Source organism: Monodon monoceros, unplaced genomic scaffold (assembly GCF_005190385.1).
Source record: "Monodon monoceros isolate NGI ecotype Baffin Bay Population unplaced genomic scaffold, NGI_Narwhal_1 Super_Scaffold_18, whole genome shotgun sequence".
NCBI classification, from domain to species: domain Eukaryota; kingdom Metazoa; phylum Chordata; class Mammalia; order Artiodactyla; family Monodontidae; genus Monodon; species Monodon monoceros.
In genome coordinates this window covers 56,374,639-56,392,911 of record NW_021703774.1, presented here as the reverse complement: position 1 = coordinate 56,392,911, position 18,273 = coordinate 56,374,639, and the positions used below count along the sequence as shown (strand labels likewise).

The 18,273-nt window shown below is 38.9% G+C and overlaps 1 protein-coding gene across 1 annotated transcript in view; it reads left to right on the top strand.

Annotated features, from left to right (window-relative positions):
* Positions 1 to 5,918: 5,918 nt before the first annotated feature.
* Positions 5,919 to 18,273, top strand: part of FMO2 (flavin containing dimethylaniline monoxygenase 2) — a 58,740-nt gene continuing 46,385 nt past the window's right edge. Inside the window, 1 exon segment of the mRNA XM_029229676.1 lies at positions 5,919 to 6,056. Within this exon segment, the coding sequence (XP_029085509.1) occupies positions 5,925 to 6,056 (132 nt within the window). The 5' untranslated portion in view covers positions 5,919 to 5,924.

Genomic DNA, 18,273 nt, shown 5'->3' with positions numbered 1-18,273 from the left:
AAACACTTAGAAAGGGGTCATCAAGTTAAATCAACATTTACTTATAGATCTCCTACTGAATACCCAACCCTCTACTGGGTGTTGAGGAAAATAAAATTTAAAGTACACATGATGGTCCATGATAGGAAATATGAAATCTGTCTAACAGAGATAAGAATTAACACTCATGAGACAATGAGCACACAACCCCAGAAGTCTACAACATTACGTAGTGTGGGACATCGTATTTGATTTACAGGAACTCAGCAGCAAAGTGTTCAGGTGCTAGGAAGCCTTCTTGAGGAGAGTGAAGTTTGTTCAGGGTTTCGAGATGCACAGGACTTGGTACAGACCAAATGGAAGTGGAAGAGTTCCCCCACTCCCGATTTCAGAGGCCTGTGCCAGGAAGGAGCATGATCACAGGCAAAGAGATGAGAAGGAGTGGGGTGTGTGTGATGGACAATAAGGGTGCCAGACATCCTGGCAGACAGGGTATGTGCAGGAAAATGGTGGGATGAGTAAAGCAAGGCAGAGCGTGCGTGCCAGCAGGAAGTAACCGTCAACTCCTAAGGAGGAACACGACATAATGGGTGGTTTAGGATGATTAATTTCCTGAAGTCATTTGAGGTCCCAACTTCAGAAGAATGGCCCCTGAGAAAGAGCAAAAGAAATCACTTTGCTGTAGAGATTGGCACAACATTGTAAATCAACTATACTTCAATTAAAAAAGAAATTGAAAGAAAGAAAGAAAGAAAGAAAGAAAGAAAGAAAGAAAGAAAGAAAGAAAGAAAGAAAAAGGGAAAGAAAGAAAGAAGAGAGAGAGAGGGAGGGAGGGAGGGAGGGAGGAAAGAAAGACTGCTAACAGCAGAAGAGCTCCACAAAAAGAATGGAGTTGGGCCTAAGTTCATTCAACTGGGCAGGGTGGTGCCAAGATGAGGTCGTCACTGAAGAAAGGAACAGGGATCCTGCCATTCTGACCCTTCAGCCTTCCTGACTGAACACCTTTCCTCCGAGCGACCCAGGGCCTCCTCTTGGCTAACCTGAGGGGTCAACTTCAAGGTGATGCACCATAATATCCTGTTATTGAAGAAAACTTCCAGGAAAGAGAAGCTTAAACTTTTTCCCTGTCTTCCTCTTCTATCCCTGGGGTAAGCCAAGCAGAGCTAGGCATCAGCCCAGACAAGGGAGTAAGGGAATATCTCTGTGATCAGAGCAGACCCAGAAATGTGATGGAATGAATCCCAAGGATCTAGAATCACAGTAAAGCAAGGCCTCTGGCTACATTTATGGGTCCCTCAAGACTCCCATAGGTTCAGCAAAATACAATAATGAGAATTTGAAGATGTAAAGTAAGCTAGACCGTCTCCCCAAACCCTCACATGTTCTGCAATAATCGGCCTGTCTGTCAAGCATCAGCACTTCTAACATCCTATACAAGATTGACAGTAAATTTTCTCATTCCCCCCACCCTCCAAACATTCTAGTCTCCTGCCCAGAGAAGCCAGATAACAGGCAGCCTGTTCAAACCACTTCTGCTCTGTTCGGTATTCAAACTACGAACCACCTATGGAATTTAAAAAGTGGAGTACTGAAGTCTCTAAAGGTTTAAAACCAGTTCTTACTTATACAGATGTTTCGGCTTATACTTCAGAGGCCCCAAAACAATGGAGGTCTCTCCCCAATAGTTCCTTTGACCCAGAAGAGTGGACCCTATTCTGGAAGACACTTCCTCAGCAGCCACTCCTCACACTGGGGTCCCATCGTGCCTCTAGGCAGCCCTATTGGACAGGATCTAATATGACCTCATGTTAGCTCATCTTGGGTGGCTCACATCTGGCCCTCAGGAAACCCTTACACATGCTTTGTCTCAACAGCTCTGGGAGTGCAGGCCAAACCCAGCACAGCAGCAACTGTCCTTCATAGACAGCCAGTCAGAATCTCATCCTCTAGATTTCCCAGGTAGGAAGAAGGTAGACAAAGTCCCCTCAAGCCTCCAATGTCTCTCCAAGTGGTCGGATGGAGCCCCTCCTATGCTTGTGGCAAGAAGCAAGTCTTCTGATCCAGTCTCTTCATGGGATGGGAAAGGGACACACAGCACACCAACAGCTCTTTCCAAAGAGATTCATTTCAAGATTCTATCTTAAGCTTCACTTTCTTTGTTTGTTTTGTTTTTATTTTTATTAAAGTATACTTAATTTACAATGCTGTGTCAGTTGCAAGTGTACAGCAAAGTGACCCAGCCATATACACACATACATATATTCCCTTTCAGGTTCCCCCTTGCTGCATAGGAGGTCCCTGCTTTCTGCCTATTTTGTATATAGTAGTGTGTATATGTTAACCCCAAACTCCTAATTTATCTCTCCCCCTACCCCGTTATCCCCTTTGGTAACTATAATTTTGTTTTGTATGTCTGTAAGTCTATTTCTGTTTTGTAAATAAGTTCATTTGTATCGCTTTTTCAGATTCCACATATAAGTGATACCATATGATATTGTCTTTCTCTGTTTGACTTCCTTCATTTAGTATGATATACTCTAGGTCCATCCATGTGACTGCAAGTGGCATTATTTCATTCTTATTTAAGGCTCAGTAGTATCCCATTGTGTGTGTGTGTGTGTATATATATATATATATATATATATATATACCACATCTTCTTTATCCATTCATGTGTTGATGGACATTTAGGCTGCTTCCATGTCCTGGTTATTGTAAATAGTGCTGCTATGAACACTTGGGTGCATGTATCTCTTCAAATTAGAGTTTTTCTCCAGATATATGCCCAGGAGGGGGACTGCAGGATCATATGTTAACTCTATTTTTACTTTTTTAAAGAAACCTCCATACTGTTCTCCATAGAGCCTACACCAATTTACATGCCCACCAACAGTGTAGGAGGGTTCGCTTTTCTCCACACCCTCTCCATCAAGCTCTGCTTTCTTGATGCTCTTATACTTTCAGTTGCATCAGCTGAAACTTCCAATTTAACTTGGCTCTCAGCAGCCAAATTAAATCAACTTTTGGACATCAGGGGCACATAGGTTAAGGAAGATCCTCTTAAGCAGTTTAAATATATTTGTGTTGTCTTTAGCTTATATTTTCTATCTTTGAAAAGGTTTAGTAGGATTTAGTCACAGATAAATTAAGAGATTCACAGAATGTCAGAAGGACTTTAGTAATAGTTCAATTTGCTCATTTTACAGAGAGGAGATCTGAAGTCTTGCAAGAATTATCACAAAATATACAACCAAAGGGGTTAATCACTAAGCATTTACTATATTGATATTAGAGAAGAATATGAATATGTTTAGGTGTTCTAGGAACGCAGGACTGGCTCCCATTTCATACCACATAACCCACTGTGCTAGACACTGCTTAGTGACAGTTGGCATATTGACCCTCCCCCAATGGGCTCCCTCCTGCATCCCAAGGACTGGAAGGCTCAAAACTGCATTTCTAAGACTTCCTTGGAGTTAGAGCTTGGATACAATTTAGGTTTTTCCATCAAGATAGACATCTGTGGGCTTCCCTGGTGGCGCAGTGGTTGAGAGTCCACCTGCTGATGCAGGGGACACGGGTTCGTGCCCCGGTCCGGGAAGATCCCACATGCCGCGGAGCGGCTGGGCCTGTGAGCCATGGCCGCTGAGCCTGCACTTCCAGAGCCTGTGCTCCACAATGGGAGAGGCCACAACAGTGAGAGGCCCGCGTACCACAAAAAAAAAAAAAAAAAAGATAGACATCTGTGTTTGGAAGGCAAATGGAAGCAGAGGCTAAATTTATGTGATGTATTTATGGGCAAACATGTTCCAACAGATGTGTTTATATCAGCCAAACTCCATACCTCACCCTGTGGAGGCATCTGTGGTGGCAGCAGGAGTTTCTTGCCCTTTGGGTGGTTGCTCTAGTGGTCTGACCTTATAAGGCCCATGGCAGCCTCCTGGTTTCTGTTCCTCCGGCCATTCCATCTATTGCAAGCACCTAATTCCCTGTGCTATATCCCTTTCATTGTGAAATAGAATGTTTTCTGCTTCCTGTACTAAATCATGAGTGATATGCATATAAGCCATAAACATAAAACCTTAAAGATGGAAGGACCTTCTCTGAGGCATCAACTCTATAATCAGTCAGCAAATCCCCAAACATCTACTTCCTAAATATTTCGTATGTCCAGTCTCTATGCTCCTTTCCCCTGACATTGGTCTAATTTAGGTCCTCCATATCTCTGCCTAGACTATTGAAATAACCTCCTGACTACTTGATTGTAGTCACTGTTTATTCTAGTTTCCATGTGAATCAGATCTTTTCTGATCTTATCACTTCCTTGTTCAAAATTCTTGAATGGATCACCATAACCTAGAGGATGGTAGGTATCCAAACGCTTGAGTGTGGCACTTCAATACCCTTCATAATCTGGGCCCTGCCTGTTTAATTCATCTGCTATTCCCAACACCTTATGGTTCAGCAACACTGAGCTAATTGCAGCTCACTCTACCATGTTCTCTTACTTTTTTGTTTATTTGCATATATTTTTCTCTGTGGCTGTTGTATGTTCCTTGCCCATAGTCTACCCAGCAAGCATCTATTCTTCCTTCAAGACTCAGCTCTCTTCTTACTTCCTCTTGAAGTCTCTCTCATTCTTCTCCCGGGTGGACCTAGATGTTCTGGCCTGAGTGCCAGCACTCCAGTGAATTACACTTACATTGTGATTTTGATCATGTCTCTCCATTAGACTGCATGTTTCTAGATGGAAATACTGTGCTTTTTCATCTTTGAACCCGCAACAGACTGCTATAAGGCATAATTTATGGTAGGTACTCAGAGAAGTGGAAGGAAGGGAGGGAGGGAAAAACAGGAAGAAGAAGGTCTACAGAAGCAGGAAAGGTGGGTACAGAAATGAGAGCCAGAGACAAGATTAAGTGACTTTGCAATTCTGCCCTTTGAGTTCACTACTTTTACAAACGTATCATCTCCAAGAGTTAGCTCACCTCCTCAAATCAGTCCCTCCTAAATTTCCAGAAAATTACGCTGTTTTTTTTCACTGTTGGCACAACAAAACCTTTCATTATAGTCCAGGTGCATAGCCTTTGTTTATATAGTCTATACTTCCAAAGCAAAAAGAAATAGAAGAACCATTGTTCCTCTGATCTCCCAGGGGCTTCACTTTACAGCTTTACTGACCATATCAGTTATTGTTTTAATTTTTGGAACCAGGACCAGTGATCTCATTGTTTCCCTTACCCCGTTCCTTTCTTCCTCTGTTCCCCACTCCCCCTCCCTATTCTCCTATCCCTACCACACTTAGCCCTTCTCTTCCAGGTTGTACCAGGGCTCTATCTACATCATGAAAAATACAAGGAAAAAAACATTTTACTTTAAGAAAAATAACTTCTCCCCCTTTCCCAATGTTTACATCAAAAGACGTTGTTAAAAGCCATTCTCTTCTACGTTCTGAGAACTGCAAGTTCTCTGGGGAAAGAAGGTGGTTGTTTAAGAGTAAGTCCCCTTAAAGCCAAACATTCAAAATAAGTAGGGGTGATTTGGTACAGTGGATTTTATGTAAGGCTTGAGTTCTTGTCCCAACTCTTTTACTTGTTAGCTCTGAGACCCTGAAGAAGTAATTTCTAAACTTCTTGGAGTGACAATTGTTTCACTTGCAATTAAGAGGATTAGATTGATGATTTCCAAGGTCCTTCCTGCTCTGGGGTTCACTGGCTCTGCTATTTTTGGCACTTTGAATAATCAGAAGAAACCAGATTTAGTGTCTTACTAGAGCAAAAGTGGTAAACATAATGAGCATAAACTCTTAACATGCATCTATGTCTTCTTGTGTTAAGGTGAGGATCCTGACATATACGCCTAGCCTGGTTATTTCTACTCAAAAATTTTAAACATCCAGGGAAACTCTTCTGAAAAAGCTCCTCTAGATCCTCCTGCAGGTGACCATGGTGAAGAGAGTGGCCATCGTCGCAGCTGGTGTCAGTGGCTTGGCCTCCATATGGTGTTGTCTGGAAGAGAAGCTGGAGCCCACCTGCTTTCAAAGGAGCAATGATGTTGGAGGCCTGTGGCAATTCTTGGTGAGTAGGACATAGAAGGTAGATGGGACCTACTGTACAGCATAGGGAACTCTGCTCAATATTCTGTATTGACCTAACTGGAAAAAGAATTTGAAAAAGAAGAAATAGTTGTATATGTATAACTGAATCACTTTGCTGTACACCTGAAACTAACACAACATTGCTAATCAACTGTACTACAGTATAAAGTAAAAATTTTTTTTAAAGAGAAGAAAAAAATAGAAGGTAGATGGGTTACACTGCAAATCAATCTTGATCAGTTCCAATTCAGACTTGGGAGGTAGGTCACAAATGACCTACCTCATTTTCAGATCTGGAAAATAAAATCTTATCTCTCCCATCCTACTAAAGTCCTATCACTTAAAACTGTTTCACACCAGCAAGGCTTATCCTGGAGAGGACTTCTCCAACTCATTAAACATTGTCACCTATGTGGCACAGCCCAAATCTCTAGGCAGTAAAGGGGGTGAAGGGGTCAGTAATTAACAGAAAAACCATACCATTGCCTCCCCATGTAACTGAAAGATTCTATTCCTATTGCTCTTAAATCCTGAGAACGTAGGCGTGCTGGTTGGGGGCGGGGGGATGTAAAAAAGAAAAACCTAGACTGCGGTCAGAAGTCTCAACTCAGAATTTTTAAGAAAATAGATTTCAGGAAAGTCACTTTTTCCTTTCTGGACTTCAAATGCTCATTAGTCAAATGCAGAAGATGGAAATTAAGTTACCTCTAATCTGCCTCCCAATTCCAATAGGATATGATTTTGTAATTAACTCATGTCTATTGGGTACACATTATGTTATTATAAATGATGATTGTACGTGTGGTGTGTGTGGTTAGTAAATACTCTGTCAGGCCAAATCCAGAGAGAAAAATGATTATCTCTGCCATTCAGGCTCATTGCTGGAGAAATAATATAATCAGGAAATATTCATTATAAACACAATTTTTACATTTCAAAAGCCAGGTTTGGGGAAACTTCCAGCTTTTCTGTCCTGAAGTTCCCAGCAGTTAGGACTGGATGTAGATGATACCTATTTGGCTTGAAGACATTATATCCGCATGATTTATATTGTAACCATAGTCTGTCCTCATATCTGTCACTGCCCAACCTGCAACAACAGGTTGCTCTGGGGGTCATAAAACTCTGAAAATATTACATGAGATATAGATCATTAATTTGTATTTTCCATTAGAATAATCAAGAGTTATTTTTTATTAATTCAATTTTTTAATTCACAATTGCTCAGGGAGATACGACCTAAATCAAGAAATCGTTGTTCATTATCTTATTAGCAACAATTAAATGCTGCCTGAGCATCTATTTTGACAGAGTTTTGTACTAAGTCCTGGGATGACAAATATGTGACATAATCACTATACATAAATGATTTCTACTTCATTTGGTGTAGCAAGTCTTAATATAGGTCCACAATCCTTGACAGAAAATAATCAAAAACTCATTTAGTAGCAAAACCTGTCCTGAAGTCATATGGTCAAGAAACATGATTGAATTGCACCAGATCTCACTAGGACTATTATGGAGAAAAAACCCAAAATATCTACAAATTCTAAAACATATCTGGTCCTAACAGTTCAAACAAAAGAAGTCAAACATTAAAAAGTAGATATTTTAAGATTTCACCTCTAACAAAGTACAAAATTGAAGTTGATCTATGCTCTTAGTAGCCATAATGGTTGTTATCCTTGAAAGGGAATGGCACAGAAATAGGGGCAGGAGAACTAGTAATGCTTTGTTCATTGATTTCGGTGCTGATTACATAGACATGTTTCATTTGTGAAAAATGTATCAACCTATAAACTTATGTACCATATTTAAGAATGCTGTATTTCAAAAAATGTTCAAGTAAGAATATATTCATCTAAAATACAGAAACCACAACGAAAAAAAACTAAAAAAATAAAAATTTAATTTTATGACCCCCCCCCCAAAAAAAAAAAGATTATAGAACTTTACAACAAGACAGCCCTTGGTGACTGTGAACTAAATAAACAAGTGCCTTGAGATTTAGATGAGGCTGGACTACTAGAATATTAGCAAGTCAAAAGAAACTTCCTACAGGGATAGCACTTAGCTGAGACTTGAAAGATGTTCTCAGACAAGAAAAGTAGAGAACCATTATGTGACACAACTCCAGAGAGTGGCATTCTCAACAGTGCAGAACACAACAGTGTGCCAGTATCAGGTGGGAAAAAGGGGTTGCTGGTCCCCCTTCTAGATAGGGGTGACCAGCAATCCACAGAAGAAGGCAATGAACATGGTGTATCCAGGAATCTGTGAGTCAACCAGTGCAGCCAGATCAGAACATTTATTTGAAGAAGCATTAGATGATAGATCAATAAGATGCAAAGTCAGACTCTGGGTTATCCACAAGAGGGGAATGTCTCTTTTCCATAAAGTCACTGTGCATAAGCAGAATTATACTCAAAAGCCCTGTGGGGATGTAAACATATACAAATATTCTAAACTTTAGCCCTCTCCATACACCCCATCCCTTCCTTATTTTCTAAGAAAAGTTGTTTGGTACGCTGCATGATCAGAGAGGAATTTTTGAAAAATGTGTTACATAAGCTTTCATCTTGCAAGTCCTGTTAGGCAGAAGGTAATCCAGAAGAGAGAAACCTGATAATTCTGAACTCTTCACAGTGTGCTTTTTCTGTAAAATGAAAACCAAATGGAGTTTAAATATTAGCACGCTGAATGTGAGCATGTCTTAGGTTTAATGTACTCCAATATAGGACCTCATGACCTCTAAAGATTTTATTGTTGCTGTAACAAGAGGTTGCTCAACAAGCCATGTACAATAGGTCAGTATCACTTTGATTGCAAAGGGGAAAATAATAGAACCAGAACTATCTGAACTTTTGTTTCACTCATTCATTCATTTATTCATTCAGAAAATAAATATTTGAGTTCATTATGCATAGGGTACTATGTTAGGCATAGCTGCATATAAGAAGTACAGCAGGCAGACAGTATTCTAAAAGCAGAGAGAAAAGAAGTATTAGAATAATCATAATATAAATGATTAGGGCAGTAAAGACAATTAGAGCTTGGTGGAATGACTTCCAATTGGTGGGAGGGAAGATAAGCAAAGACATGAGAAGGGAGACAGCTTTTAAGCTGGACATTGAGGGTATATCTAGACAAGCAAAAATAGGACTTGATAAGCAGAGATGGAATATCAAAGACCACCGAGGCAGACTGCTAAAATGCATGTACAATAGTCTTGAATTAGCCTCTGACCTTGCCCTCAAGTGCCTTATGTTCTAGTGGGGATGATGGGAGATGGACACAGTTATAACCCAAGACAGACAGTGATAATGTGCCCCAGAGCTGCTTGGCATCTAGGTCTAGGACAAGCTCTCTCATCCAGAGGCAGAGTCTGAGCTTAATTTCCTCCTTACTGGCTCAAACCACCCACATATTGAAATAATGAAAATGTGAGCTCTCTGGAGCAATTGTCTGTTGTTATATAATACTTCTGTTTTCCTTTGTTTGGAGAACATCCTTTTAGGGAAAATTCCAAGGAGCTGTAGGGCACGTACTCTACTCTCCTCATGTTACAATTGGCTGGAGTCCAGGAACGAAAGAGCAGGGATTCATTAACGATGGAAATAACGTGAGGTCTTATCACCTTTGTTTCCCGGAGCAGAATCTTACATGTTTTTTAACCAGTCCGCAACCCACAGCTCAGCCCTCCTTTCAGTGGGCAGCTGAGAAAGCTCCTTCTCACAACCATCAACAAAAGTTACCAGCTACGCATGAACGGTACAGACTCAAACATGAGAACCTTCCAAGCGTGAGCCTTCACCCTTTTTCTGACCTTAGCAGAAATTTCCAAGTGAGGTTTTAAAAAATTTTAAATCTCTTGAGCTTCACCATTATGAGAAATACAGCAACCATGAGTAGAGGACGCTTTTGTCATGTAAGAGGAAACAGTGAGGCCTGAGGCAGCCCATCAGAGACACAATCCTTTCATTTGGGGTTGTTGGGCTGGAGGGAAATAGATGTCTTGAATCCAGGAGCAATATAACATTCCGTACTTTTCCTTCATTTCATGAAAGTTCCTTCAGAATATGGGGAAAGAGAGGCTGCCAGCTTTCAGATGTACTTTCAAGGCAGCACATTGTGTGAATTTTTATCCTGTTCTTGAAACAGAGAGGAAATGTTTATTTTGAAGTTAGCCTTCAACTGCTCCTCAAAAGAAACCACTTTTCAGTTACACAGAGGTTTTTGGGTTCTTTTTAGCATCTTTATTGGAGTATAATTGCTTTACAGTGGTGTGTTAGTTTCTGCTGTATCACAAAGTGAATCAGCTATACGTATACATATATCCCCATATCCCCTCTGTCCCACCCCTCTAGGTGGTCACAAAGCACCAAGCTGATCTCCCTGTGCTATGCAGCTGCTTCCCACTAGCTATCTATTGTACATTTGTCCATGTCACTCTTTCACTTCATCCCAGCTTACCCTTCCCCCTCCCTGTGTCCTCAAGTCTATTCTCTACATCTGCGACTGTATTCCTGTCCTGCCCCTAGGTTCTTAAGAACCTTTTTTTTTTTTTTTTTAGATTCCATATATGTGCATTAGCATACCGTATTTGTTCTCCTCTTTCTGACTTACTTCGCTCTCTATGACAGACTCTAGGTCCATCCACGTCACTACAAATAACTCAATTTCGTTTCTTTTTATGGCTAATATTCCGTTGTATATACATACCAAACCTTCTTTATCCATTCATCTGTCGATGGACATTTAGACTGTGTCCATGTCTTGGCTATTGTAAATAGCACTACAATGAACATTGGGGTGCATGTATCTTTTCAAATTAGCATTTTCATCTTTTCTGGATATATGCCCAGGAGTGGGATTGCTGGATCATATGGTAACTCTGTTTTTAGTTTTTTAAGGAAACTCCATACTGTTTTCCAGAGTGGCTGTACCAATTTATACTCCCAGCAACAGTATAGAAGGATTCCCTTTTCTCCACACCCTCTCCAGCATTTATTATTTATAGAATTTTTTATTGAAGTATAGTTGATTTACAATGTTTCAGGTATATAGCAAAGTGATTCAGTTAAATATATACATATTCTTTTTCAGATTCTTTTACATTATAGGTTATTACAAAATACTGAATATAGTTCCCTGTGCTACACAGTAGGCCTTTATTGTTTATCTGTTTTATATATAGTAATGTGTATCTGTTAGTCCCAAATTATTATTTGTAGACTTTTTGATGATGGCCATTCTGACTGATATGAGGGGGTACCTCATTGTAGTTTTGATTTGCATTTCTCTAATAATTAGCAATGCTGAACATCTTTTCATGTGCTTGTTCGCCATCTGTATGTCAGACAGATATTCCTAAGGATTGTTACTAGCAACAGGAAAGGACTTTCCCAAAAGAAGAAAGTTTAGTTGTCTTCATGCTGACGATTAACTGCTTACCCTGAAATTTGTTCAGTGCTATGGACTGTTGCAAATATTTTTTGGAAATGAGGTACTTTAGAGCAAGGGCCTTTTTCTCTTGTTTCTCCATAGCACCCTGAGGAAAGAGCCTGTGTTCAATGACGAACCACCATCCCACATGCTATGTGGCACTGTGTCCATCAAGCCCAGTGTGAAGTTCACAGAGACCTCAGCCATGTTTGAGGATGGGACAATGTTTGAGGCCATTGACGTTGTCACCTTTGCAACAGGTTATGGGTATGCCTACCCCTTCCTTGATGACTCCATCATCAAAAGCAGAAACAATGAGGTCACCTTGTTTAAAGGCATCTTCCCCTTGCTGATGGAGAAGCCAACCTTGGCTATGATTGACCTTGCCCGGTCCCTTGGGCTGCCATCCCCACAGCTGACCTGCAGACCCACTGCAGTTAAAGTGTTTGCAAGTAAGTGGGCCATTCTGTCTTTCATTCATTTAGTCAACAAATATTTACTGAGCACATACTATACACCAAGCACTGTGCTACGTGCTAGGGATATAAAGGGAATAAGATAGACATGATGCTTGACCTCACAGAGCTTAAAATAAGGTGGGGGGAATGCTGCAATAGGGAAAGTTCTACAGTGTTCTGGTGAGGGGAGTTGGGTAGTGAGTTATTCCACAAAAATGGAACAGCATGAGGAAAGATATAAAGGTAAAGTACAGCATGGAGTGTGTGAGGAACCAGAAACATTTTGGTGTAAGGAAATATAAAGCAGAGGCAGGCAGCAGCAAGAAATAGAGGAAGGAACCAGAACATGGAGGGCCTTATAACCTGTGTTAAAGAGCTTAGACTTCTCATAGGGGAATTGGTAGGACTTTGCAAGGCTATAAAGGCAAGAGAAGGACAGCAGTGGATCACTGCAATGTCAAGGTACATTGGAAAGGTTGAAAGGACCCCGGTGGGTGTCAGGACATGCTGGAGGCATTACTGGTGTCAACTGTGTCAGAATAACAGTGTTGGGCCACTCCTACTCTGTTGATAATCTTCTCCCCCTTCCTCCCCCTGGACCCCATGGGCTTCAGGGACTACAAGTATGTTTGTGTGGGCAAATCAAGGATATGAGAGAAAGGCAATATCTCAAATATCAATTTAATTTACTTCAATCATATTGATCACCACTATTATCGAAAGTGTCCTTTTACTCAACGGTTTGAGAATCTTGGCCAATATAGGTGTACCTTACCTAACATACCATCTATAAAAACTTAGACTACAAGTAATGAAGAAAAAGTTAAAATCATAGAGTATATGTGTATGTTTTCTTAAAATGTTGTGGATAAGTAAGCTTCTATTTCAAATGTACCATGAAAGACTGTTATTTTTAAAAACCCATTATGCTTTGTTGTAGAGCAGAAACTAACACACCATTGTAAAGCAATTATACCCCAATAAAGATGTTAAAAAATAAATAAATAAATAAAAAATAAAAAACCCATTATGAAATCTTTTGTAAGGGTGCTCACTTATAAAATGATTCTATTGTCTTTTTCTCTTGAAAAGCAAAACAGTGCCAAGCATCTGAGGTTTTATGGAAAAATCAGACATAGTTCATAAACCCAAGAAATTTACATAAAACAATGGGCATCATTTATTCATCCAGCAAATATTTACTGAGCACCTGCTATGTGCCAGGCTCTGTCTTGGCACTTAAGATACAACATCAAACAAAATGACCAAAATTCTGGTCCCTTACTTTCTAGCAGGGGCACAGCAAGTATCTGACCACAGGGTACCAGCAGGCTGAGGTGAGATGCTAATAATGACTGGGAAGTATTCATGGGAATGCCATAACTTCTCCTGCCATTATTACAAAGGCAAATGAGCTACAGTTAGCAATTAAAAGAGGCCTCCACTAATATAGTGAAATTTATTAAAAAAATAAAAATTTTCTGCTGCCCCTTAAAACATCTTCCTTGGCTGCAGGCTGATGCTGGAAAACCCAGGTTTCCTTTCATTGTCCCATTTTAATTGCCATAGACCTTAGATTGAATTATTTTACCAGATTATTTCTTGAGAGAATTCTTAGTAAGAGGATGCAGAAAGAAATGATGAAACTGGTAAGGTATTACATGCATGAGGCATGTTGAGGATTGACCCTCCATAATGTCATCAGAAATGTAAGATAGGGTGACTTGAAGCTAAAAACTTTTCCACTGTCACTATTTCATTGTAGGCCAGCTTTGCCATTCCCAGAGCAGGTTCATTGGCTTCTCAGATCTTTGTTTCTGTGAATTGTTATTCTGCTAAACATACTAAAGATAGCTCCTCTTGATACAAAATCTTTTAGGGACATAGTTCATAAACACTGAATGAAATTAATCATGTATAATTACATATTTCTGATTTTTTTTGGCTTTCTCAATATTTCTGTCTTCATTTCTTTTTTAGACTCATGCACCCTGCCAACTACAAATGAAATGATGGATGATATTGATGAGAAAATGGGGAGGAAACTCAAATGGTAAGAGATGGTACTTGCTAATAAACAAATCCTAAAATTTGCCTATATGTGTAGGAAAACATTAATAGATTCTACAATCTTGTCACTAGTCAAAGTTCACATTTTTTAAACACTTGCTATAATCAAGCAGTATTCGATGGGAAAATAATTGTCATTGCACTTCTCCTGTGTAACTCTAGAGCACAGGTTCTCAGATGGGTGATTTTGTCCCCCAGGGGATATCTGGCAAAATCTGGAAACATTTTTGGTCATTGCAAGTGAAGAGGGCATGCTACTAGCATCTACTGGGTCGAAACCAGGGATGCTGCTAAATATCCTACAGTGCAGAGAACAGTCCACCTAAACAAAGAATTATCCATCTCAAAATGCCAATAGTGCTGAGGATGAGAAATGACTCTGACTCTTTCCCCAACAGCTCCTTTCCCACCAGCCATGGTTCTGTCAGCAAACTAGCTAGCTGGAAACTGAGCAGTGGCAGTGATGTAACAAGAAAACCAAATGAAGAATTAAATTGAGTTCACCTGCCCTTGTATTTTCTACTTATTACCCTTTATGTTAGAGGCCAACAGGAATAATGAGGAGGAAAAAGAGCAGCCTCAATGTCAATCTTATTGCTTAAATAAGGGTTTCTAAAAGCAAATGAGATCACACTCCAACTAAACGTATGAAACAATTTATATTAGTAAATTGCAACAATACTAAAACTATACATAAACCCAATTTTAAACACACTGATATAAAAATCTAACATTAGGGGAGATCCTAAGCAATGTCATATAAAGAATAATCATGTATCAAAGAGTAAACTAAGTTAATCAGTCACCTTGAGACCCTAGGGTCAGTTCACTCCAGGTTTCATGGCTAGAGACAAAAGCCCAAAATGACATCACACTTGAATAGAGGTTAGGAAGGAGAGGGAAAAAAACAGCTCACTTACAGTCAAAGAACAAATGATAAATTCTATGTTGTGGAAAAAGGGAGGAGTGGGGGTATTACTGGAGGTGCTGACTAAAATGTTACTTTTCTGAGAGTAAAAAGTAAGAAATTTGTGCTTCTGTTTACAACTGTGGCACTCATTCCAATGTGTTCTTTTCTCTCCCCAGGTTTGGCCAGAGACAGACTTTGCAGACAGATTACATCACATACATGGATGAGTTGGGCTCCTTCATAAGGGCCAAGCCTAACATACCATGGCTCTTCCTGACTGATTCCCAGCTGGCCCTGGAGGTGCACTTTCATCCTTGTAGCCCATACCAGCTTCGACTGATGGGACCAGGAAAGTGGGATGGAGCCAGAAATGCCATCCTGACCCAATGAGACAGGACAGTAAAGCCAACCAGAACAAGAGCTGTCAGTGAATCTAAGAGACCCCAACCGTTTTACAATTTGCTTAAAACACTTTTATTCCCAGTGCTTCTTCTGGCTGTTTTACTTGCATTTTATTAATGGGAAAGTTCTTTGGGTTTCAGAGTTCAGCCCAGAAGTTCAATTGCAAATATGCATATACAGATATTAAATTTCATAGCTGCTCTTTCCCTTCCTGCAGACTTAAAATGAATCCTAGCCCATTTGACTAAAGTCTAAATAAAATGGATAATAGCATCTCTCTTTAGATAAGAATCTAAATTGGCAAGTTTGGAGATACTCAAGATAAGGGTAAAGATGGGGCGATAAACGGGAGTGAGCACAGATTTGCTGGCTGAACAAAGTTTAATCAACTTTTTAACGTGTGTTTTGTCATGGGGAGAATTTACATCACAACAATGTTGAGTCTTCTAACCCATGACACAGTATAGTTCTCCATTTGATTAGATCTCCTTTCTCTCAGCAGTGTTTTGTAGTTTTTAGTGTCTTACCCAGCTTATGTCAGATTTGTCCTAAGTATTACATATTTTTGAATATTATAAATAGTAGTTTAATTTTGTTTAATTTCTTATTGTTTCTTGCTAACAAGTGCACTTATTTGTTCTAGGAACTTTATGTAGATTCCATATTTTCTATATAGACAATCATGTTGTCTGAAAATATAGTTTACTTCTCCCATTAAATTTGAATGTATTATATTTCTTTTTCTTGCCTTATTGCACAGGCTAGAAACTCCAGTATTTTGGATAGAAATGGGGAGATCAGATATCCCTTCCTGATCTTAGGATTAAGGCGTTCAGTCTTTTACCATTAAGTATGATATTAGCTCTAGATTTTTCATAAATTCCCTTCATTAAGTTGAATAACATTCCTTCTATTCCTAGTTTGCTGACAATTTTCATCAGAATGGATGTTGTCTTTTTTCAGCTGCTTTTTTCTGCATCTATTGATATGATCTTATGTTTAATTTTTAGTTTATAAATATGGTGAATTCCACTGACTATTAAACCAATCTTGCTTTCCTGAAATAAAACCCACTTTATCATGATATATTATCCATTTTTTATGCAGTAGAATTATATTTGTTAACATTTGGTAACATTTGTGAGGAATATTAATCTGTCTTTAATTTTTATAATATTTTTGTCTGGTTTTGGTAACAGTGTAAGGATGGCCTCATAGAATGGGTTGGGGAGTATTCTGTCCTCTTTAATTTTCTGGCAGAGTTGTATATAATTGGAATTACTGCTTTCTTAAATATTTGATAGAATTCACTAATGAAGCCATCTTTAACCTGAAGTTCTTTGCAGGAAAAATTTTAAACTACAAATTTGTGTTCTTTAATAGATGTAGTGTTACTCAGGTTATGTGTTTCTTCTTGAGAGAGCTTTGGCAGTATATGTATTTCAAGCAATTTGTTCACTTTATCTAAGGTAATTCAATAGCTACAAGGCAGTCTTTTCAACAAATGGTACTGGAACAATTGGATATTTACACGATATGAAAAAACAGTGATGTGGAAACTTATACAGACACTTGAGGAGAACAAGAAAAGTGATATTTTGAGTGGAGGTGTCTATGTTTCAGGAACATGTTTCAGGGTGTGAGAGTCTCCTCCCCATCTAGACCCAGTACTGGAGGGTTGTTTTCCCCCACCAAGATTCTGGTGGAAGTGTGGCTAACTGTAGTGTTGACTCTTCAGACTTAGAATATTTAAGCCAACTGGAAATTTAGTTGGGAAATTGGAGTCGTTGGTATCTTATTCAATCAAAAGGACAAGATTAATTTTCATCAACCTAAATTTGATGGAATGCTACTTACAACCTCTATGTACTTTGTCCTGTGTAGTAAATAGACATAAGCATGTATCTTCCCAACAGCTTTACCAGTTATGCAAAATAAGGTGAGAACAAAGGAACACTGAGAAGCAACAGAGGTCTAGAGAACAAGGTAACTCAAGGGCATTTTATTCTTCTGACTGGGTACTTAGCTGGATTGTCAGTGAAATTTGTGTTTGTGTGTATGTAAATGTGTATATGTAGGCACGTGGATATGTTTGTGACTGAATCCAGTGTAAGGACTATAGCAGGCAAGCTCATTAACAAATTGAAAAAACAAAACCATTTTTATCAGTTCATTAGCAATGATAATCACTGATTTTTTACAACAGATAGGGAGAAAGGCTAACAGTTAAGAGACTGCTTGGTTTCGTGTCATCAGATACAAAACAAACTATTTTTTAATGTTCTCCTTACCCCTAAAATTCTAGCATAAAGTAATAAACTAAATTGAGATAATATATTTAGTGCTTCAATCACAGGAACTTTTTAATGTTGATTCTCTTTCATGTTTGAGAGTACTTCATTAATCTTATGGCATTGCCTCTAACTATTATCATCACCTTGCCCTATTTTACAATGAGGATGTATAAACTTTGAGGTAACATGGGGATTGAGGGCAGAACTAAGGAGTTAAGCCTCTTGCTCCCTATTTCAGAGTTCATTCCAAGAGCTATTTGACTAGTTCCTATCATTTTGTCTAAATAGTACATGAGGGCATTGAGAACAAAAAGGACATATTTATATCACCACCCATGTAATATTCTTCATATATGGTAGTACTCTTCAGGAATATGATTAAATGCATTGTGTACATTTTACATATATACATGTATATACATATATGTGTGTGTATTTGTTTATATAATACATGTGTACATGTTTGTATCTATAAATTCATATGTATACATATATACATGTGTGTATATGTGTATGTATAAATATGGCATAATGCATTTAATCAGATTTCTGAAGAATATATGAATATTATGAGAATATATTATACGTGTGTGTTTACATATATATTACATAGTAAAA